The sequence below is a fragment of the Truncatella angustata genome (genome assembly GCF_020726525.1).
Source record: "Truncatella angustata strain MPI-SDFR-AT-0073 chromosome Unknown BKA67scaffold_2, whole genome shotgun sequence".
Classification (NCBI taxonomy): domain Eukaryota; kingdom Fungi; phylum Ascomycota; class Sordariomycetes; order Amphisphaeriales; family Sporocadaceae; genus Truncatella; species Truncatella angustata.
The window spans coordinates 1,300,774-1,321,513 of NW_025763382.1; the positions used below are offsets into that span (position 1 = coordinate 1,300,774).

Here is a 20,740-nt window from a genome sequence, read left to right on the forward strand (position 1 = left end):
GATGTATAGCAGCGCGCTTGCCTCGGATCTGGCTTGAGATACCCAGTTATATATGAGCCCATCTGCTGCACTACAATCTGACCATGTCGTGACCGTAAATCGGCGGATAGACTTCCCGGGACTGCTTTCGCTGGAAACTCCCGTCACACCCAACAGGTTATAGCCCGCCATGATTTTAGTCATCCCTCTCATTGCTCTGCTGGCTGCATTGGCGGCAGCCTCTGAATCTCAGACAGGCTGCAAAGCAAGTGAGCCACCTGTTTCAATTGGCACGCGGCATAAAACCACGCTTTCGCCTTCGAATAGGACTTACACATATTTTCTTCCGGAAAAGTACGATCAGAAAAAGGCCAACCCCCTGATTATCTCCTTTCATGGCGCATCCCGAACATCGGACTGGCAGGCGAACCTAGATCTTCTGACAGATCCCTTCTTCAACAAAGATCATGTTGTCGTATATCCACAGGCATTGCAGTACGGTGATAGCAGCCAATATATTTATTGGCAAGGTGCGCCCAACGCGACAGCCGACGACGTAAGCTATGTCAACGATGTCCTGGGCGACGTTGAATCCGAACTTTGTATCGACAAATCCCGTATTTATGCGACGGGCAAATCACAAGGCGGTGGCATGGTTGGGATCCTTGCCTGCGACGCCGAGCTTTCGCGACGTATCGCAGCTTTCGCGCCCGTGTCTGGGGCGTTTTATACAACCGGCTCAGAGTCGGACCTGGTGTCTTGTGCAGACCCCCGGACCCTCGCCATCACGTGCAACCCGGGGCGCGAAGACATTCCGGTGCTTGATTTCCACGGTGGGAACGATACTACAATATCCATCGACGGGGGCTCTCGCAATGGTGGGTGTCTGCCAGATATACGACATTGGGTCGATGATTGGGTGGAAAGAAACAACCTGACGGTGGCATCGTCTGAGACGGAGAAGCTGAATGGTAGCGCCGAGATATATCGGTATGGCAAGGGAAGCGAGAAAGGACTGGTGACTTTTGTCTATGACGGCGACCACGTGAATCACGACTGGCCGGCTACAGTCAACAACTCCGACAGTTGGACACATGGGAGCGGCCCGGCTACTTTCAATGCGAGTAGCATCATCATGGAATACTTTGCCAGATATACGTTGTGAGCACACCACTTCGGGATACAGCCTGCCTGGCTTTAAAAAATGCTGACCATCACTGTAGGCCGCAGGAAGACAATGATACCTCCACGGGCGTAGTGACGCTGCCTTTCACCATCCAAACAAGTACGGCAAGTGGTTCGGCGACGGACTCGGGTACGGTTGGGACGACAAGTACCAGTGTCGCAACAAATACAGTGACAACAGGCTCCAGCACTACAGGAGCTAGCTCTTCAAGCACATTGACCAGTGCTGCAATCGCAGTTACGCTGTCACGCGGTAATGATTTGACCATAACCATTTGCCTTGGTCTTTCCTTGATTTGGGGAGTGTTTGTAGCTTGAGCAGGTGCGGTAATTCGCGACTGTCGAAAGAACATCCGCAGTCTGCCGTAGGAATTAAGTATTGTTCACTAGAAGGTAGTCGGTGTTAGAGATACCCATCGAGAGTGATGAACATGGAAGAAGCAGCTATTGCGACACCTTATCAGCCAGGGTTATGTAGCCTGAATACACATCTCGAGCGAGTTGTCCATACAAATATTCATGAAATTGTACAAACCCCGAACATCTATTCCTCTAACAGTAATAACCTGCTTTATGTCACATTATGTTATTGGCTTCTGAATTAGGGTACATACCGAATGTAGTAAATGATAGACACGTAACATATAGTGATCAATAGCAGTCCCTTGATAGGAAGTGTGGTGTAACGGTGAGGAACAGAGCTATCTTCTGTTCTCCTGAAAGCTACCTAAAGTGGTTGCCATAGGTGTGTACCTGATTTATCAGGTGGAAACCTGAGGCACCCATTAATTAGTAAATGTTCAGGGTTGTTCTACTGTACATTATGATAATGGGAGCTCCGTTGTAGCGTCTGTGAACTCCTTTTTGCTCCACTTACCCGAGAACTGGTCATTAGAAGGAATGTAATCTTCAGAACGCAGTCCGCGCTGCTCAATACATCTAAATATTATTCAATATGTACCCCGAACACCATGTTTGGGTTCTTTCCGGTTGACCACTCCTAACCCAAGCAAAATTCGAATCAAACAAAAGCAGCCCAAGGCGTCCCCAACACTTTTCCACTCGGATCAATCTTGACGCCTTCTTTTCCTAATAGCTTTTTCTTTTCGTCGATAGTGATACCCTCCCCATTTCTGGACCAATGACCTTTGAAACCACCAAGCTGTCCGCCCGTCGCCACAACTCTATGACACGGGACTCCGGGTGCGAATGGATTTCTTCTCAGCGCGTTACCGACGGCTCGCGGAGATGAGTTCAGATGTGCCGACATGAGCCCGTAGGTCGATACATGACCCGGCGGGATTTGACATAAGAGAGACCAGACTTTCTTCTCAAAGAGTGTGCGATCTGAGAGTGCGATGAGCTCGAGCTGGGCTTCGGCGTTCCCGGGTGTGGTGACGGGGACTGAGACGATGTCTCGCGTGGTCTCGAGAAAGGCACGTGGGACTTTGATGGGTTTGACGGCAACGACCTCCTCGGTTGCACGTTTGCGCTTGCGATCCACGGCCATGGTTGAGGTGCAACACCTTAAGAGATGTTCGGAGGTAATGATGGTTTTAGCGACAATATGACACTTCAAGAGAACACAGGTGCTTCATGGGTTCAACGACGTCTTCTTATAGATTTGCCGTGAGCAAACTGTAATGCTGATTGACTCATCGATCAAGAAGTGTTAGTGGAGTGTCATGCGAAAGGCGCGTCGACCCCGCGTGATTTAGTGTGAGCTTTCACAAGTCTAATCGCGTCTTGACACGCCGGCTCACGTGACAAGTATACAATTAATGGTCTAAACTAATGCGCCCGAGGGCTCTATCTTATAATCAATTCGTATATTCAGCAATAGCTCTTAAATGTGTTTGCTCATTTCATCACTGCCCTTGCCGAAGAACGATGGCCTAATTCACCACCCTTGTCAGTGCCTTTCGCGCTTTTCGAATGCGTCATCTCATGCGTGATCGATACCTCATGGGCGATCACGATATCTTTGCTTGCTTGAGTGGCATGTAATTTTGGATTACCACTAGCAGTCTCTGTCCGCAGGATGTGATCGGTGCTACCCCATCGTGTGTTTCGTGAAACTTGGCGCGATTGTGAGTTGCGTCGGTTACCGATTTCGTACGCATCACCGTTGCGCTCTTGACTGCCCAGTGGATGACTTTGGCCCATTTTCGTCGTTCTACTGAACAAACCGCTGAGTCCTATTTTACTAGCGCCTTGTCGGATGAGAGGTTGGAGTATGGGCAGATTGGCCACGACAATTGCCACGAACGTTTCGCGGCACGCCCATTCGCTTCCAGTGACTGCACCTTCAGGCCCGGACTATGGAAAGCAAGTATCAGTATCACATGTCGTCGTTGCGATGTGCAGGACGTCAGAACAGCTTACCGATAGAATGACAACAGCACGAATTGTCCCAGCCATCATGACGAATATAGCACCAGAAAATAAGAGCATCAACGAGAGCTTCCTGCGCATACCAATGTTGACAGTCCATAACAACTAAGACACAAGTATTAGCGAGGGACTATTCCTGTCGGCCCAAGGCATCGCTAAACATACCGGCAATGGGATTGATAGTAAGTACATGTCCGTGATAACGTTTGGAATCAGAACAACCAGCACATATAGCTTCGATATGGTTGGCTGGCAGAGGTCTAATAAACGATTAGTTGATAATCAACGCGCCACGCATATTTGATACTGACTGCCGGGATTTGGGTATATCTGCCAGTATTTAGACATCGGCTGACAACCGAGTAGAAGTGACAATGCCACACCAAGGTACGTCACCCCAAGCAGACCGTAGGCAATGCGCACTCGCAGTCGTAGATGCACTAACCCGTTTCTGTGTCCACCGTGTTAGTTTGAACATCCTCTTCTTTACGAGGATTGATGACATACGTCAACCTTGAGTAGAAGATTGCAATGGAAAATTTGAGCAGCCACAGAATGCAAGCATAAAATGACCAGCCAATTATCTGGACTTTTGAGCCCATTTGACGATTGTAGTATTCTCGAGAGTTCGGATCGAGGTTGGCGCGTTCTTCATCCGTCATGTAGCTATTTGTTAAACCCCCGTACAAGGCTCCTACGAGATATGCTGCAACAGTCTCGAGCGTGAAAACTAACTGTAAGACAGCGGGGAAGCATTAGCAACCGCAGGCAACACCGAAGATCTGGAATGCGGAAAGGCTCTCTTACTCCTGTCAAAGGCATCAAGTAATCGTCTAGCTGCCATTTGGACGGCCCAACCTGCGTCCACCGTACATAGATGCGTAGCGAAATGACAACAAGCCCCAGCGAGAGGAGCGTCCAAGCCTCTGCAACGCCCATCGTGAATCAACACAGGAAGTTCTGTGCAAAAAGTATTTGACGGTTGATCAAGCATCCAACAGAGTCGAATGGCGAGACCGAGTGATACGACATCTCGGCGGGAGATAAATGGGGTATTCAGATAATTGAGGTCTTCTGATTATGCTGTATCATATAGGTGTTAAACGCGACGATCCCACTAAACACTCACCCTTAGGTACATAGTAGAAAAAACTCGTAGCCTGAAATTACTAATAGTCGTCTATCCTTTTCTCCATCTGGATTGCGACGCGACTCAATCCTGCATTGAATGACAGAACTATGTTTTGCCTGCAGCCCTGCAGCCCTGATACGCAATGGTTCAAGTTGTTAGTCATTGTGTGCCAAGATGGCTGCATATAAAAAACTACAAGGGCCATTCATACCTGGTCCTTGTATAACAATCACCCTTGTCTCAAATGCCTTAGGAGATTTACACATGACTCGTTCGTTGATGCGATTTGTTCTGTCAAGAGGGACTATATTGGCGATCAGTCCCATGTGGGGCAACGCCTAGCATTTCAACACATCAGCGGTTGATGGTGTCTCATTCCGGGTGGAGCTCGACGGTCTTTCATAACTTAGGCCATTTCCCCTGAAAACGGCATTGCTTTTTGTGGACTCTTCAGCCTGTGCGAGAAGGCTGGGGAATATTGTCTCTCCCGATAGAGGAGTGTAGTTGACCTTGGTGTCGCCTCCAGAGGAAAAGGTGAGCTCAGTAAGCACACGACTCGTGTCTTGTAATCAGGAAAGACCCCAATCCAATCACCTCGTACGTTAGGCCGCGCTCATTTTAATCGAATCCTTGCTCCGATAGGTAGACTAAATGGTCGAAGATCAGCGCTTTTCAACACTCGGTGCAACAAGATACGACTGTGCCATCTCGAAGACTCGAACTCAGTAATGCCTGAATGCCTTGAAACTAACCCTGGAGTTATCCACTGTGATACCTTAAGTAGAAGTAAAAGCCTCCAGCTGTACATACATAAGGGTCGGGGTGCTTCGCATGTGAGAGAACCCAGTGGGGCGGTACCCCAGCCTTACTTGTGTTAGCGCAATATTAATATATGCCGGCCATTGATGATCCCGTACTGTGGGTACCAAGCCAAAATGACCACAACGGGGTAGGCCTGATAGGTATCGGGTCGATTGCGTCGGTGTTTTCTCACCCTGTTAAGCTCCGAACCAGTTATACCTCCCTCTCGAAAGACCTGCTCCATTGTGGTTGCTTTGACCTGGTACCGTGGTATCTAATTTCTTGGCATCATTCGGCAGAGCGGCAGGACGGGGGGATGTTTGATAGGGTCTACGAATTACTCACCAAGATCATGGTTGAAACGGAGGACCTTGGGATGTCTCCAGCCAGTCGCTTCCACCATTGTTGTCTCGCAAAAATCCACCCACTAATCCTCCCCTTGTAAAGTGTACTTCCAAAAGGATCACACTGGGGCCAACTAAACTTTAGCTGCAGTGAATATTGCGCTCGTCACCGGTCTAAACTCTTGGTGGCATGCGTACATGGTTGGGGGGCGTTCGAGGCGTAGGGCCGGCTGGAAGTGCGTTTTGGAGTACGTAGTACATAGTAGCTCTCACTACCATCTTCATGCGCTACGGCTGCAACCTCGCTGCACGCGCGACCCTCAGATCGGCATGTCGCGCACGTTCGGAGCCACCTCCAAGCAGACATGGGGGAAGTGGGAAATTCCCACGCTAAACGACGGCTTGTGGACGCATGAGCTACGGTAACTCGTGTCTATTTGTATAGTGAAGTTGCAGGTTGATCTGCTGAGCGCATTGTTCTTTTGTTCTTCTATCTAAACTTTGTAAACCACATCGAAAAACCATGGGTAGCATCGCAGCCGAGACGTACGATTTTATAGTAGTTGGGAGTCAGTCTATAAAGCTCTCCCCAAATGACGCGTGTAGCTAGGTGACTAACAATCTGCAGGTGGACCAGCTGGTAGTGCAGTCGCAGCTGGCCTGGTAAATTCGACGAAAAGACCATCCGTCCTTCTTCTTGAAGCTGGTAGCGATAATGAGGACAGAGACCTTCGCGTCGACGGACAGCGGTGGCAAACTTTCATGAGACAAGGCATGAACTGGGGCTATCAAACCGTGCCACAGAAGCAAGCCGGTGGCCGTGAGGTTGACTACAGTCGGGGCAAGGGGCTGGGAGGGTCAAGCGCCATTAACTTTGGTGTATACACTGTCGGCGCCAGGGATGATTATGACGAATGGGCACGCATCGTCGGCGACAACGCATTCGGATGGGACAAGATCCAAGCTCGATTCAAAGCATTGGAAACTTTCAATGGCAAACTGCCGCCAGGGGTTGATACCAAATACGCGGCACCAAAATCTTCCGATCACGGCAGCTTAGGACCATTACACGTTGGTTATGCGGCCGAATGGGAGGACGACCTTCCGCCACTGCTCGACGCTTTTGAGAAAGCGGGATTCGAACTCAATCCTGATCATAACTCAGGCAATCCCATCGGGATGTCGGTCTTGATTAACTCAGCCTCCAATGGTCTTCGATCAACATCTAAGGACTTACTTACGCCATACCCAAACAATCTCACGGTTATTACTTCATCGCCGGTTCAGCGCTTGATTCTCAACGGTGATAAGGCCGTCGGGGTCGAGAGTAACGGACAGAAATGTACGTCATTTTGAACACACCTGAAGGTCAATGCTAACCTGCTTCAAGATCGTGCTTCGAAGGAGGTTATCCTATCCGCTGGTGCCCTCAACAGTCCAAGTATCTTGATGCACTCTGGTCTCGGGCCGGCGGACCAGCTACAGAAGTTCAACCTCCCTATCAAACAGGATCTGCCGAATATTGGTAAGGGACTTCGTGACCATATGTTCTCACCCCTGGTCTTCACACGTAAGGAAGGAAGCACTAGCCGAGCAGCCTTTTATGGCGACGAGAAAATCATGCGAGAAGCACTCGAGCTGTGGAAAAAGGACGGCACGGGTCCATGGGCCAAGTTCGCCTGCGAGACCGGCATTGGTTTTTTCAAGCTCGACACGATTACATCATCCCAAGAATTCCAAGATTTGCCAGTCGATGAGCAGAGATATTTGAAATCGGCAACCGTACCCCATATGGAAGTAATTACACATTTCCCTATGCACTGGTTCATTCCCAACTTCCCCAAGGAAAACCTCGATTACAGCTGCCTGCTGGCGTTCTTGTACAACGCGCAGAGCCGTGGCGAGGTGACTCTACAATCTTCGGATCCAAACGTGCCCTTGCTATTCGACCCAAAATTTCTCGATCATCCCTATGATCGCCGAGCAGCCATTGAGTCTTTACGGGCCGTGTTGAAAGTGGCCAATTCCGAGGCTTACAGCAAGGACAGCATAGCTCAGCTCGCAGGCCCAGCATCAGAGTCCGATGAGGACCTACTGGAATATTGGAGACAGACCATCTCGTCGAGTTGGCACATGACTGGTACTCTAAAGATGGGAAAGAAGGACGACGCAGATGCGGTCGTAGACCCCGACTTTAGGCTGCTCGGAGTGCAGGGACTCCGTGTTGCTGATATGAGTGCCGTTCCGGTCTTGGTCAGTGCCCACATTCAAGCCGCTGCCTATGTGACTGGGATGACGTGCGCTGAGAAGCTCGTGGCAGAGCATGATCTCGCTTAGTAAGTGTGAGCCCATACCAATTGGATTGAAATACACAGATATCGAACAAGCCAGTGTTGGATTGAGTAATAATTCATGATTTAAACTATCAGTGTCTCCAATGTGAGACACATTATTGTGCGATGACAATGCGTCACTCCTGGTTTATAAAACATTTCCTGCTGCCAAAACCCCATTTGGCCTATATGTAATGGACGCAACTCCTTAATAGAAATCCCCATTCAAGACCCCTCAATGACGGCCGATCTACCAAAACAACATCAGGAACATTCCCGATATGGTGATACATGCATCGCGCCGATCTCAAAGCTGATATTTATGTTCTGAACACGACAGCCACCACAGCCGCCAACCCACCCACCAAGGAAAACGCGCTCCTGAGCAAATTCATCTTCTTCCAGCGTCTCAGCAGCCCCACAACCTCCTCCTTGTCCTGTTGCCGCTCCTGGTCACCTTTCAGACTATGTCTCTCCTCCAAAGTAGCATCTTCGCCAGCGAACTTGAGAAGCGTTCGGCTAGTCTCCGTGACCACAACCCTTGTGAATGGTAAGCTGGCAAAAGTGGCCACGGCAGCGACGATCCATTTGGCTCGCTCGTGACCCGTGGACTGGACCGCTACGAGCGCCGAGGTCAGGGTCGAGAGGACGGCAAGGGGTGCGGTCAGCCGAGCGCCCCGGTGGTAGAGGGATGCGAAGGTCGCGGGCGTCTGGACGTCGAGACCGTGGAGAATGGGCACGGTCAGGTGGAAGGCGCCGAAGTTGATGCCGGAGAGGAAGAGCGAGGTGGCGAGGGAAATGAGCTGGGCTGTATGGAGCATGGTGTTATGAGCCGACATCTTGTTGTACTGCTTTCGATTGTTATAGAGGCACTCGAGGCACCTGTGGCGATACAGTTCTGATTGATTGGGATAGTTTCGAATTATACGTTCGTATGAGAATTTGAAAAACTTTCATAAACCCATACACTCATTTATAAATGGCGATTGTCAATTAAACTGTGGCCTAGGATATATCAAATTAATAATCACTGCGCATGCCATACAAGATTGTTAATGCCGATATGGTACGGGGAAATGGTATAGCTGGGTGGTGTGGAGCTCAGTCGCCGGAGCGCCTCGGAGTTGAAGATATCCAAGTGTCTCTTTCGAGTCTGCCTTTGTGAAGTCGGGCAGGGAACGCGGCATACATTCTTGTGAACCCAGCCCTTGCTGGTGCCAGAAAACATCGATCTCACTCGTATGGATGTCATTGTGAGAGCTGCACCAGGCTATTGCTAACATTCCACGCAAAATATTTGCGTTTCGCCTGGTCTCATTACATTGAGTCTTATTAAGTACTTTGGATTAAAGGGTCTAAAAAGGTTTCTGGGAGTGGTCGAAGCCGAAGCCGAAGCCTACAAACACCCAGTGTCGACAGTCGTCACTAACTTAACTACTAAGTAAACTACTTTAACTGAATCTACAAAGCAAAAGCCCGCCAAAAGAATTCTATAATAGCCTACAATGCAATTTCCCGAGGGCGCCAAGCCGATTCGTGAAGGGGTCTTGCCCCACAAAGACAACGAGGTTACAGCGGAAGGATGACCAGGTCTGCTAGGTGTGCGTTAAACCAAGATTAGTCGCAGCTTGATCGACCCGGAGGTTTTGGTCATTGGAAAGGAGAGATTTGAGGTACACGAGCAATGGATAATAGCGTTTCGTGCCTTAAGTAATGAAGTCCAGGCCTACGCCACTTTTACTAGGTTACTTACGAGGTTAATAATATTACTAATTTACATGTTGATCTTCAATTATTGATGCGGTAGAATTTCGACGCTTAAAATTCGATATCGAACAAGAAGACGATATCTCATATGTTGATGCGCCAGAGCTCGAGGTATAATAACTCTAGTCTCGTTGCAAAACGTATGAAGCTCGTGGTGGTCCACATAGTTGGAGCGTCAGCACTGTGAAAGCGCGAAGCTTTAAACCGGGCAATCTAACAAAAAAAAAAATTGCCCTTCAAACATCAAATGTCTGTACTCGTCGGATCTTCAGAAGTGAAAATCTTGTACAAGCGCTTGCTGATAGCTTGGCCAATTCTCTGATCTGTGAGCCGGCCATCCTTGTTTGCACTCTTCCTCAAATCCTCAAGCGCCAAGGAACCTTTTTGTTCTAAACCTCTGACGAGCTCAGTGACTGTTGGATACTCGGCCACAATGCCATAAGCCATGGGTGCAGTGACACGGGCAACTTCCTGGAGCATTAAAACGTAGGTCTCTTTCATAGATTCGCCGGTCTTGACCTGGCCCGACTCCACACTGAAGCCAGCATCCGTCGATATATCGTCGCGCAGCTTGCGGTAGGGAATGGTGGAAATGTGTTGAGTGAAGATAGCGATCCACTGCGCCGTCTCAACTGGCGCATTTGTCTTGTGGATCAACACTCCATGATCCACTTGCAGAGACAGCAAGGCGTCCTCTACTACATCCTCGTCAACAATTTCATACGCTTTAGCTATTCGGCGTGTCTGAGCCCCTGACGAGTTTGCATCGTGTCGTGCAGCATTCTGAAATTGCCTGTTGCGGGCCGTCCTGTTCTTGCGAAACCATTGATCGAGACCTTCAACGAGGTAGATTATGCTGCTTTCGGGGAAAGCAACTTTCATCTTGAGCACATGCGCATCAACGTCAACACCCTCACTGCCGGTTGCGAGCTTAACAAATTCGGCAGCAGGTATGGCGACCAGCACGTGCTTTTCCTGTTCTAGGTGCAGAGGCATGGGCTCAAAGTAGTCCTTCTCCTCGTTGAACTTCTTGTCCACCTTCCTGCGCCATCGAACAACATGCTCAACGGGACTGTCCCAGGTTTTGTGGTCAATGCTGTGCTCATTCAGCAGCGTCGTGACTTGTGCATTGAGACCGGTGGATAGAGACTTCGGCAAATCTACGATCATCTCAACCTGGGCTACCGATTTGTTAACTCGGACCTTGTTGACTTCTGCAAGTGCTTTAGCCTTGTCTTTCTCTATTGCCTTTTCTCGCTTTGCACGCTCTTTGTCAATGCGTTTTCGCTCGTTCTCGGCCTCTCGTTCCCCGGCTTTGCGCTTTTTCTCAAGCTCCTTTTCTTCTTGTGTCTTCGGGGGTGGTTTCTTCGCAGCTGTGTTTGCTGGTGCTGTTTTCGATCGCTTCAATGAACGGGGCGACGCGCGACGGGAGATTATCGCAGTATCTGCCTTTACTTTGCTGAGCTCTGGAAATTCGTCTTCGGAGTCAGGACGGTCCGAATTGTTCAAATCTATAACATCCACCTTCCTCTTCGGAGGCCTTGGAGGCGAACTGGGTAAAAGGCTATCTTCATTACGCGCTGTGCTCATTTCTGGCATAGAACTTGAGATGGGATCCCAGTCACTCTTCTTCTTGGGCATACTGGGTCGAGCTTGAACAGGCGACAAGTCCGAAAAATCACTGGTCAGATCGTAGACCTTCGAAGACATTGTAGGCAATTTGTTGCCGGCGGTAGAGGTATTGCTCAGGGGTGTAGCTCGGTCAGGCTGCTTGCCCTTTGAGGTCTTGCTTGCTGGTGAACTACTGGCGAATGGATCATCCTCCAGGTCGATAGCCATTGGACGTTGAGGTGAACTTGTGTGTTGAATAGGGTCTGCAACCGATTTCCATCGTTTCAGTCCAGCGGGCTGTAGCGGGCAGTTTGACTTTGTTCCCACAGTCGCAGAAGATGTACGCATCATTGAGCGGGCATTGAGCGCTTTGTTCCTGGTGGCGCCAGGTGAAGCTTGGGTGTTGCGAGTCGCATGATAGCTGAGATCCCCGGTTGTATCAAAATCGTCAGAAAGAAATAGAAAATCATTGTCGTCCTGGCGGAGCTGATTGCTGCCATTGTTGCCATTACTGCCTGTGTTATTTGTCCTCTTTAGAAGCCCCTTGGATATGGTTGCACGAGCTCTAGACGTCCTTGTCCCGGAAACAATTCCAGATATGTCGGGGAACTCATCGTCGTCAGACTGTAAGTCATGTGGTTGTGCCTGACGGTTCTGAGCAGGAAACTTTGCGTTTGCCGGAGATGGCTCGGAAGGACTTGACAGCAAGCAGATAACTTCAGGCGCCATTGTATCCAAAGAATAGCACTGGATTCACCCAGTGCAATTGACAACATGCGCACGTGGAGCAAAGCAATACAATCCCAGTTTGTGAATGACTGTTGCACTCAACTAAAAAGAAATGCTGACGCGGCGACACACGCGCCGTAGGTCACGAAGCAAACGCGCATCACGTGATATCACTTAACCTGGTTTCCGCTCCACTACTTTTGGCTGTGGCGCCGGCTCCGGTATCCATGATGCTAAACAGTATACCCCGTACTGTGAGTGGCGCCGTCTTTGCTTACTTGCGAACGAGTTCCTATGTGTGAATCGACAATTAGCCTACTGACCATGATAACCCGAAACGTCTTCCCAAGTCCAAATCTGTAATCTGGCTTCCAATACATCTCACATGCCCGGTTTGTGGACCAAGCGCAACTGCACTAGGTTTTTATTTTATTCATTATGGTTTTTATTTTGGACAATCCCGAGTTGGTGTTCGACCATGTTGGTACTTTCAAGTGAACCGGTTCTCAAACATGGTCAAGGGCAACCATTTGTGTATAAAGCGGACCGACCCCGGTAGAGCTAGCATTGTCGTATTCGGCCAACTCTGATAAGTGGTCCGATGGACTTTTGTCGCGTCTATCACGGTAGCCTTAGGCAGCGCCTGGTGCGAAGTAATTTAGGTATCCATTCTTGAGTTGGCGTCAATTGCCACATATACAACAAACTTTGGATCACCCTTTGGAACGGGGCCTCCATGTCCTGCACGGAGGATTGACGTTGGAAACCAGCATCTACTCACCGAGTGACTCGCAACATACCTTTAGTGTAAATTCACACTTTAGTTTAGATCCTTTATAAACCGGAGATGACGGGCGCCAGAGGCTTAGTACCCTTGACCCATGCCATGGTCAGCACCATGGTCAGTGGTTGAATCGCCCCTCTATGAAAGCTATATCTAGGGTCTTGACTATTATGTTCCCGAAATTCAGGGAAGGAGTGCCGTCTGTGAAGGCTGCAACAAGCCTTATTTTGCGTCGACAAACTCAACGCAGCCTTAGTATTGCATCTTTGCAAAATATCTTCAAGATCCTTCCTAGTCTTCAAAGCATCAACTTCGAACCATGGAGGGAATTCTTCCGATATCCCCCGGTATAATCAAGATCCACATAAGTTTAATCCTTGATTGAAAAATTCTCTCCTTTAACACCCCAAGGTTGAATATTATAGATTATCGGAACATTCTCTTGAAAACATTGCCAGAGATACTCAAGACTCTTACAAGATTTGAAGACTTTAACGAACAATATAAAATCGTCCATTGCTTTCACTATATCACGCGAGTGTGGCCATATATGTTTTAGAGCTTATCAAAATCACGAACCCTTCCATTGGCGCCACTCTAGCATATTGGAGCATTGGCCCACATGAACACCTGGGCAGGTAAGGTACCTAACCTTGGCCTCGGTTTACTAGTGTTTGATCAATACTTTCGATTCGTTGGCGGCGTATACTGCGATCGGCGGAGGGTGACTGCTCACCCATGTTCGTAGTGTCGGTGTAACTACAGTAGAAACTGTGGGTCGTCCCGCAAACAGGTCATCGTTGAGAATAACAACCTGAGTCAGTGACATGAGCAGCAGAAGCGCAGTGCGGATTCGTGCCCTTGTCGTAAGACTCGATATTACTGCGGATATTGTGCTTGAGGACACCGGGGTGGGGATCGATCTCGACGCTCCGGGTGGCTCGCATATGCTCAGTGTGGTTAATGAGCTGAGCAAACTCGTCATCATCGCCATAGTCATCAAAAGCTGCGATAGCGACGGTCTGATTGTACTGGGCTGATGAAATGGCCACTGATAAGCGAGAACCAGAACAAAATCACGCATAAGAACGAGAATGTTTGTGGCTCCCGACAGATTATCAACTATCATGCTTAGCGGTTTTCGGGTCTACCATGGCTGTCGGTGATAAATCTGGGAGCGTTTTAATTTCACGATTTCTTGGATTGATTAGAATTAAACTTACGCTGTTAATCTTTCGTTATTAATGTCACAGCAGCCTGCGATACTTACTAGGTTGTAAACTATATATATCTTAATTTGCAACTGGTACCTGCTTCGAACTCAAGCTTTTCTTCCTCTTTTTCGGATTTTTTTGTGTCTTGTAATTATTTCCGCTCACTTATGATTCCCAACTGGTTCCTTCGAAAACAACTTAGTTTAGAGCAACCAGCCACTACTCAGCCGAGCGTATTCAGACCAGGCCTACACAAGTAGTTGCCAGGCGGTTTCCGGAATACACATTTATAGTCCATCCGCAAGAGCCACCGTTCCTCAAAACTCAAGTCTACTTCGAGGATTTCTTTAAGTATAGGGGGTTTTCAGTGAGTCTTGGATCAAGAATTGAACCAGAATTAATGACGCAGTAAAGTTAATAACGCAACCCCCGAGCTTGAGCCCGTGCTGGTTCTTGACACTAGAGTCGTTCACCCATGTATCGGTGTCATTTACAAGGACTATCATATCTAGAGTCGTTGGCGACTAAAATATGACCTTCAAATCCTAGCTGCTGGAATTCATCTAGGCCAAGAGTCTCATAGCGGTCAGTGGATCCCAGCGTGGACGACCGATGCTTCCCTGACCGGCCTACTACCGGTAGGTGGCCAATAAAGGCGAGTTGGGCGGTGATTATGTTAGAAGAAAAAGGCCACTATAGATGTTACCGCTAAGCTCGAAACCAGAGTGTGTGGTTGCTATATTCAACGGCACTTATCTACCAAAAATTTGGTGCTGGCTGGCTCAAAGCCTCCAAAATTGTGTTTCCTTCCTGATGGACATGCACCACCATCACGACGAGTTCCTTTACTTTGGAGGCAACGAGCTCGACACGTCCGGAGCTGTTGTAACTGTCCAGAGGACTTTTCAAGAGCGTATGCTTATCATGACACGATAAGGATTGGTTACTTAGACCGTCGACCGTATGTAGATGCAAATCACTGACTGGCCCTTAAATATGGCACATCTTGAGCACATGCAACCGCGGAGGGTGTAATATCTCTAGATCACGACTTTACGCGAGGCTATTATAGTTGTATGAGTGCAACAGCCTCGTGCAGTGTGTAAAGTTGTGTCTATGCAGCGAGTTTTTTTTAATACGTGGTTGGGTAAGCCAAGATAAGTATGTCCGAGCGGATTTTGATGACATTCAATCTTCCGCAAAATTCTCCTTTTCAAGATGTACCTCGTCACCGGCCAACAATTTCCTGTTATGTTTTCGAGCCCAGGACTGAGTTACTTCGCGATTTCTTCGACCTGTAATGACTGTGCAAATAATGATCAGAAGAGCTAACCTCTACTCATGACTAGACATGCGACTTACCTGCTCGTGCATGATGCAGAATCATATGGCTCAGACCTTTGAAGGGATAGCCACACTTCTCAAAGTGCTGTTCTGCCCTGTTGTTGCAGAGTGGATTCTTGGAAAAGACTGGGTTGCTGCAATTGTCAGAGGGGCACCGCAGGACGTAATACCCATACGTGTCGAGAGTACGGTATTCAAAGACCCAGTAGTTCCCTCTATTGACTTCGGCGGTCTTAATGGGTAGTTGTTCTGTTTTCAGAGGACATAGCTTCGCTGGACGGGTACGCAAACCGCGACTAGTCGGCACGTCGCCAGGCCCAGTGGGCTCTACAATTGGTGCCTTGAGTGTTGGCAATGGAGATTGGTCAGGTTTGACCAGCTTCTCTAACTCAACCGCAGCGGCTACACCCTGCATCAGGTTAGACGGTACTGAACAATAGAGTGACAGAGGAAAAGAGTAATGTAGTAACCCACATGGTAATCGCTCTTAATATCCAACGGTTGGTTTGGCTGGATAGATGTGATTGGTGAGCTGGTACCTTCCTCGGAGTTCGGCTTGTACGAAAATATAATGTCAGGTGTAATAAAGATCCCATTGTCTGGCAGGGGGATATTGTATGACTGAGCTAAAATATCGGCAGCAAAGGGAAACTCGGGTGATAGTTGCTGTATTATCTGAACCCTTTGGGAAGCCAAGTCTTCGCAATGCTTTTTGTACACACCAAGGGCGTTGATGAAAGTTTCGACGAAAGTGTTCTTGGCAGATAACCAGGATTTTTTGACATCCCGAAGTTCGACTTTACCTGTCTCATACGCTGCTTCCTCAGTCCTTCCGCTATCTGCACAGTGTTTAACCATCTTCAAGACCGCCCAGAATATAGACAACAAAGTATCTCAAGTTATGGGTGGTGGAGAAGATGTCGATAAGTTCTACGAGCCTTCTTTTCTGTGTCCAAGTGGGGTGAGTACTTGCAGATTGAGTGGCTGGTAGGGTCTTGTCACCGTAAGGCTGTATCCAACCCAACTGCTACCAACCTAAAAGATGAGTTGGCTCTTATGAACCTGTAGAGGCGGGTCTGCTCAAGGTATATCCGCGCCAGTGGACTAAGTGCGTAAATGGGAACGAGCAATTAGGGGTCGGGATGCTCAAAATTCTATCCGCGCGACCGGGTGCTGCCAAGACACGAAACGCGACAGACGCGAGCGACACTGCACTGGGAGGGTGATGAACAGTTCAATGCAGTCGTTCACGTTGATTGTCGGGAAATTGGCGCTGAAAATGTGAAGATGGGAGGGGGGAGGGAAAAGGCAATTTAGACCTATCACAAAACAGGGGTGGGTTGCAGTGACCTGGTCAGCCACTCATTTCGCCAAGTTCAATTTCAAGGCTGCATGTGTTAGGGCGTCGAGGTACACTCAACCACCGTGGAATTGCTTGCTTGTTTCTCCTTTTACTTTGCCATAAATATAGAAAGTCTTCCTAATAATTAACTTTTAGGAATCAAAAGCGTCCCCTGAAAATACAGTTGTAAAACTATCTTGGGTGCTTTATGTGAAGCTGCGTGGACGGCTAAAGATATAATGGCTCCATCTCACACTGCAACCCCGAGCTCTCCTATCGAAGACTGCCAAGAGCGATCAGAAGTGTAAGCTCTTGACTCGATTCTGATACTCTACATATACTCACAGGATGTCGATGTAGCACACTGGGTATTGACTTTGGCAGCACGAGCACCCGAGCCTACCTCTGGTGTCGGAGAACGAAAGTTGGGTGGTACGTCGAGAGCAAAGGCAGAGCTAAAGCTGGCCATCGGTTTTCGAACGGAGACTTTTCGTCCATTGGCTACCCTTTTGATGGCGACGAGGTGTACCTGGGCGAGAGAAGTAACGCGGCTCGCCAGTCCATCTCTCTGAAGTACGCATTTTACATATTGGCTGATACTTCAGACGAAATCCTCAACCAATACAGAATGGCCACACCACTTCGACAACGTCAGAATGATCAAGGATTTCGTGATCGACTACTGGAAGGATTGAACAAACTATTTGCGGCCGTACATGAACGCGTCTTAGAAGTATGTGAGGAAGAGCAACTACGCGTTACCACTATTGGACTGTCCATTCCGTCACAATGGACACTGGACTTTATGGATCTTTACCGCGACATCGTCGTCAAAGCTTTCAGACACGACCCGTCAACCATATTCTTCGTGACTGAAACAGAAGCACTGGCGCATTTCTTGTGTGTGAAGAAACTCGATCGGTTGGTAGCACGCCCCAACATTGTTCACCATGATGTCGTATTGGTGCTTGATTTTGGAGGCCACAATATGGTTAGTCTCGCTTCCCAAAACTGGCATACCAATCTAGCTAAATCCTTCTAAGAACACTTGTACACTGAACATTGTTTATGGACGAGATAGAGCACCGGCTTTCTATCTTATCGGGGAGCCCGATGGTGAGCTACTGATGTGCCTAACTCGCAGTGAATGAATACTAATGTGACAGGACCAGGCGCTGGTGGTGGGAGCGAGTTGTGGGAATATCTCGTGACCGATTTGATTCTTAAATACGTTCAGCGCGTTGATGGACTCGCTCCGTCAGCGCAAATGAGACAGAAATTGCTAGACTCGTTCAACATTGCAAAAGACGGGTGTGGGCCAGAATTCCCTGGGGAAGGGTTCGATTGCGTCGTGAAGGATCAACATGACCAGCCCTACAACGTCGCTCTCAATGAGGCAAATATCGCAGATTGTTTTAATGAAGCTATGGCCCTACCCCTGGCTTTGGCTAGTGACAGAATAGAAGGACTCACGAGACTCTTGGCGTCCCAGAAGACGGTTCATTCTTCACCGACCACACAGGTTGGAAAACCTAGAGTGATTCTGGCGGGGGGTACTGCAAGGCATGAAGGAATTCGGAGAAGAATCGAAGATATCTGCCAACGCAACAGCCTTTCGAATCCAGTCATGACGGACAATATCATCAACCAGTACGAGTAAGATTCACTTTTCAGAGCGCAGTGCTTATTGGATAACCACTAACCGAATCCTCAGCTCTGTAAAGATTGCTAGCGGCGCGGCATTCGCCGTTGCTTCTCCCTTTACCATTGAACGGTTCATGGAGAGAGGCGCGGCTTTTGGCATCCAGATGCGGCAGAAGGCGAAGCGGGACGAGACAGAATCAGAACATGAATGGGACAATACGGCATCCTTTCTTCTCAGCATGGTCAGTCTTGTTGGCCTACAAAATTCTCATCTTCTATCGTTCCATTCCAAGGCCCTTGACACTAATGTTTCAATTTTCAGCGGAGAACGAAGAAGAACTTCAGTATTTTCGTCACAGGCAATGATGAACTTAAGATTGTTTGCGACCCGTTCTTTGAAGACGATAGCAACGATAACAAGGACCTCTTGCAATACCACAAATGTTACGACATTGCCGACCTCGGACGACCCACAATAGGGCACTGGTGGTTCACATTAGCCCTGGCTGGCCACGGCGATCAGATGTGGCTGACTGTCGAGAGGTCAAGACAGCCTCCACGGTCCAAGGAGAAGCTACCATGTGAGCCTGTTAAGGTTCCACTGCACTACAACAAAGGCAGCAATAGTATTCACATTGGTGACGAGGCATGCGACGCCAGAAAGTACATCTCCAAACTTAAACAATATCCGGAACGCGACCAGAAAACGCTAAAAAGAAAGAATTCTCCGCCACCTGTACCTGAGAAGCGCCGTCTGACTGCACGTAGGACATCCAAGAAGATATTTAAGTAGACTTCACTATTTGCGGTTGACTCTAATCAAGCAGCTCAAGTACTGGACATGGCGCTGCAGCCCATGAGCACGCGGAGTCTGTCGACATGATAATAAAGCTGGTGATGATCCCAGAGCTTTTAGTCTCGTCAACCACCGTAGATAGAGATGAAAAGAACTCTCAGGATACATAAATAGACTGGAAAGGCTTGTGAATGGGTAGACACGGGATATGTTTGGATATGACTTAGTGTTCCTAATGGAGATATGAATTCCAGTGTGGCCAAATTAGCAGTTGCGAATGATCACAAAGGGGTTCCAGGCGCTTTTTTCAGGCTATGTTACTCATGTTATACCATCTTATTATTCTTAAATCCCCACCAGAGTATAACCTAAATAGTACACCAAACATACGAGGTGAGGAGGTCTGGTTGTATTGCTGAGACGAGGCAAAGGAGCATGACCGATCATATTCATAACCCTCTGGGTATGTTTGCGTCACGGAGAGTACTTTTAAAGGTGCGGGTAGATATTCACAAGTAGCAGTACCTACCTCGGCGGCGACTGGGGTAGCTATAGGCATTGATTTCTGACCATGTTTACGATTGAACTGAATATTTCTCGACGCTTTCCTGTCTCGGTAGTATGTCTCTATTATCGCTCGGTTTGTTCAAAATTGCTTCGGAAGATCTCTTTTAGGATATTGCACCATTCCCCAACGATCTTTGAACAGCACTGCTGTATACCATTTCACTAGCCGGCCTGCGTTTAGGCGATTAAGCGATTAAGCCACTGCGAAGAGTGCGCTGTCAGCACACAAAGAACTAGGCTTTTCTTACTCGATGTATGCGGGGGCAGATTAAGAGATGTTACAATGGGAACAATTGAGAGAAGGAGGATGCTCGCAATCGGTTACGATAAGCACGTGTATCGTGGGCTATACCCTTGTTCTAGAACAGAGCGCTACAGTGGGTTCGTAGTAGTTCGTGACACAAAGGTAAAACTGCCGTTCATTGGTTTACCTACTTACGTAGCTCGTCATAATCCCGTGCTATAATCCACTAAAGCTAGTCACTAGTTAGAAAAACTAGTTTAATTAAAACATTTAAATGACATAAAACGTGTTTAATAACTTAAAGTTTAAATGTATACATTTACTTCTCTTGTATAAAATATATTATCAATTTGACAAAACTTACATATTTATTTAATATTGTTAATAGTGAATAGTTTAACAAACGCACTATTGTAGACAGAGTCGCCTTTGAGAGCCAGTTTGGCGGGGTAGATTTGTTGCAGGCCGCACCTTTACATATATTGAAATTATAGTATACCACGCATATATGGCTGCGAACCACAAAGTCA

The 20,740-nt window shown here is 48.2% G+C and overlaps 8 protein-coding genes across 8 annotated transcripts; 3 read left to right on the forward strand and 5 right to left on the reverse strand.

The window, feature by feature from the left end:
- Positions 1-169: 169 nt before the first annotated feature.
- Positions 170-1,482, forward strand: BKA67DRAFT_654919 (Alpha/Beta hydrolase protein; the record flags this gene model as incomplete). Its single annotated transcript, XM_046106643.1, has 2 exons — positions 170-1,140; positions 1,203-1,482. 2 exons carry the CDS (start codon positions 170-172, stop codon positions 1,480-1,482), a joined length of 1,251 nt encoding a protein of 416 aa, XP_045960826.1.
- A 296-nt stretch (positions 1,483-1,778) lies between these two features.
- On the reverse strand, positions 1,779-2,852 carry BKA67DRAFT_552399 (6-O-methylguanine DNA methyltransferase). The gene is made up of 2 exons (XM_046101839.1): positions 2,042-2,852; positions 1,779-1,937 (listed from the first exon to the last, which is right to left on the reverse strand). The coding sequence occupies exon 1, from the start codon at positions 2,672-2,674 to the stop codon at positions 2,186-2,188; it is 489 nt and encodes a 162-aa protein (XP_045960827.1). The 5' UTR covers positions 2,675-2,852; the 3' UTR covers positions 1,779-1,937; positions 2,042-2,185.
- A 172-nt stretch (positions 2,853-3,024) lies between these two features.
- On the reverse strand, positions 3,025-4,497 carry BKA67DRAFT_654921 (uncharacterized protein; the record flags this gene model as incomplete). Its single annotated transcript, XM_046106644.1, has 6 exons — positions 3,025-3,483; positions 3,550-3,663; positions 3,724-3,818; positions 3,870-4,009; positions 4,066-4,292; positions 4,366-4,497. The coding sequence occupies 6 exons, from the start codon at positions 4,495-4,497 to the stop codon at positions 3,025-3,027; spliced, it is 1,167 nt and encodes a 388-aa protein (XP_045960828.1).
- Positions 4,498-6,358: 1,861 nt separating this feature from the next.
- On the forward strand, positions 6,359-8,172 carry BKA67DRAFT_654922 (uncharacterized protein; the record flags this gene model as incomplete). The annotated part of the gene is made up of 3 exons (XM_046106645.1): positions 6,359-6,404; positions 6,464-7,177; positions 7,226-8,172. 3 exons carry the CDS (start codon positions 6,359-6,361, stop codon positions 8,170-8,172), a joined length of 1,707 nt encoding a protein of 568 aa, XP_045960829.1.
- A 316-nt stretch (positions 8,173-8,488) lies between these two features.
- BKA67DRAFT_531857 (uncharacterized protein) lies at positions 8,489-8,989 on the reverse strand (the record flags this gene model as incomplete). The annotated part of the gene is made up of 1 exon (XM_046099442.1): positions 8,489-8,989. One exon carries the CDS (start codon positions 8,987-8,989, stop codon positions 8,489-8,491), a length of 501 nt encoding a protein of 166 aa, XP_045960830.1.
- Positions 8,990-10,178: 1,189 nt separating this feature from the next.
- BKA67DRAFT_531858 (ERCC4 domain-containing protein) lies at positions 10,179-12,275 on the reverse strand (the record flags this gene model as incomplete). Its single annotated transcript, XM_046099443.1, has 1 exon — positions 10,179-12,275. The coding sequence occupies one exon, from the start codon at positions 12,273-12,275 to the stop codon at positions 10,179-10,181; it is 2,097 nt and encodes a 698-aa protein (XP_045960831.1).
- Positions 12,276-15,300: 3,025 nt separating this feature from the next.
- Positions 15,301-16,889, reverse strand: BKA67DRAFT_642718 (uncharacterized protein). Its single transcript, XM_046105809.1, has 3 exons — positions 16,092-16,889; positions 15,636-16,026; positions 15,301-15,577 (listed from the first exon to the last, which is right to left on the reverse strand). Exons 1-3 carry the CDS (start codon positions 16,473-16,475, stop codon positions 15,462-15,464), a joined length of 891 nt encoding a protein of 296 aa, XP_045960832.1. The 5' UTR covers positions 16,476-16,889; the 3' UTR covers positions 15,301-15,461.
- A 309-nt stretch (positions 16,890-17,198) lies between these two features.
- Positions 17,199-19,396, forward strand: BKA67DRAFT_654926 (uncharacterized protein; the record flags this gene model as incomplete). Its single annotated transcript, XM_046106646.1, has 6 exons — positions 17,199-17,263; positions 17,320-17,950; positions 18,003-18,075; positions 18,132-18,615; positions 18,674-18,845; positions 18,926-19,396. 6 exons carry the CDS (start codon positions 17,199-17,201, stop codon positions 19,394-19,396), a joined length of 1,896 nt encoding a protein of 631 aa, XP_045960833.1.
- Between the last annotated feature and the right edge of the window lie 1,344 nt (positions 19,397-20,740).

Coding starts and splice junctions, on each gene's coding strand:
- BKA67DRAFT_552399 (XM_046101839.1), bottom strand. CDS start 2,674: ATGGCCGTGGATCGCAAGCGCAAACGTGCAACCGAGGAGGTCGTTGCC.
- BKA67DRAFT_642718 (XM_046105809.1), bottom strand. CDS start 16,475: ATGGTTAAACACTGTGCAGATAGCGGAAGGACTGAGGAAGCAGCGTAT. Junction 16,027..16,091: donor ATATTAAGAGCGATTACCAT/GTGGGTTACTAC, acceptor AACCTGATGCAG/GGTGTAGCCGCTGCGGTTGA. Junction 15,578..15,635: donor TCTGCATCATGCACGAGCAG/GTAAGTCGCATG, acceptor TTATTTGCACAG/TCATTACAGGTCGAAGAAAT.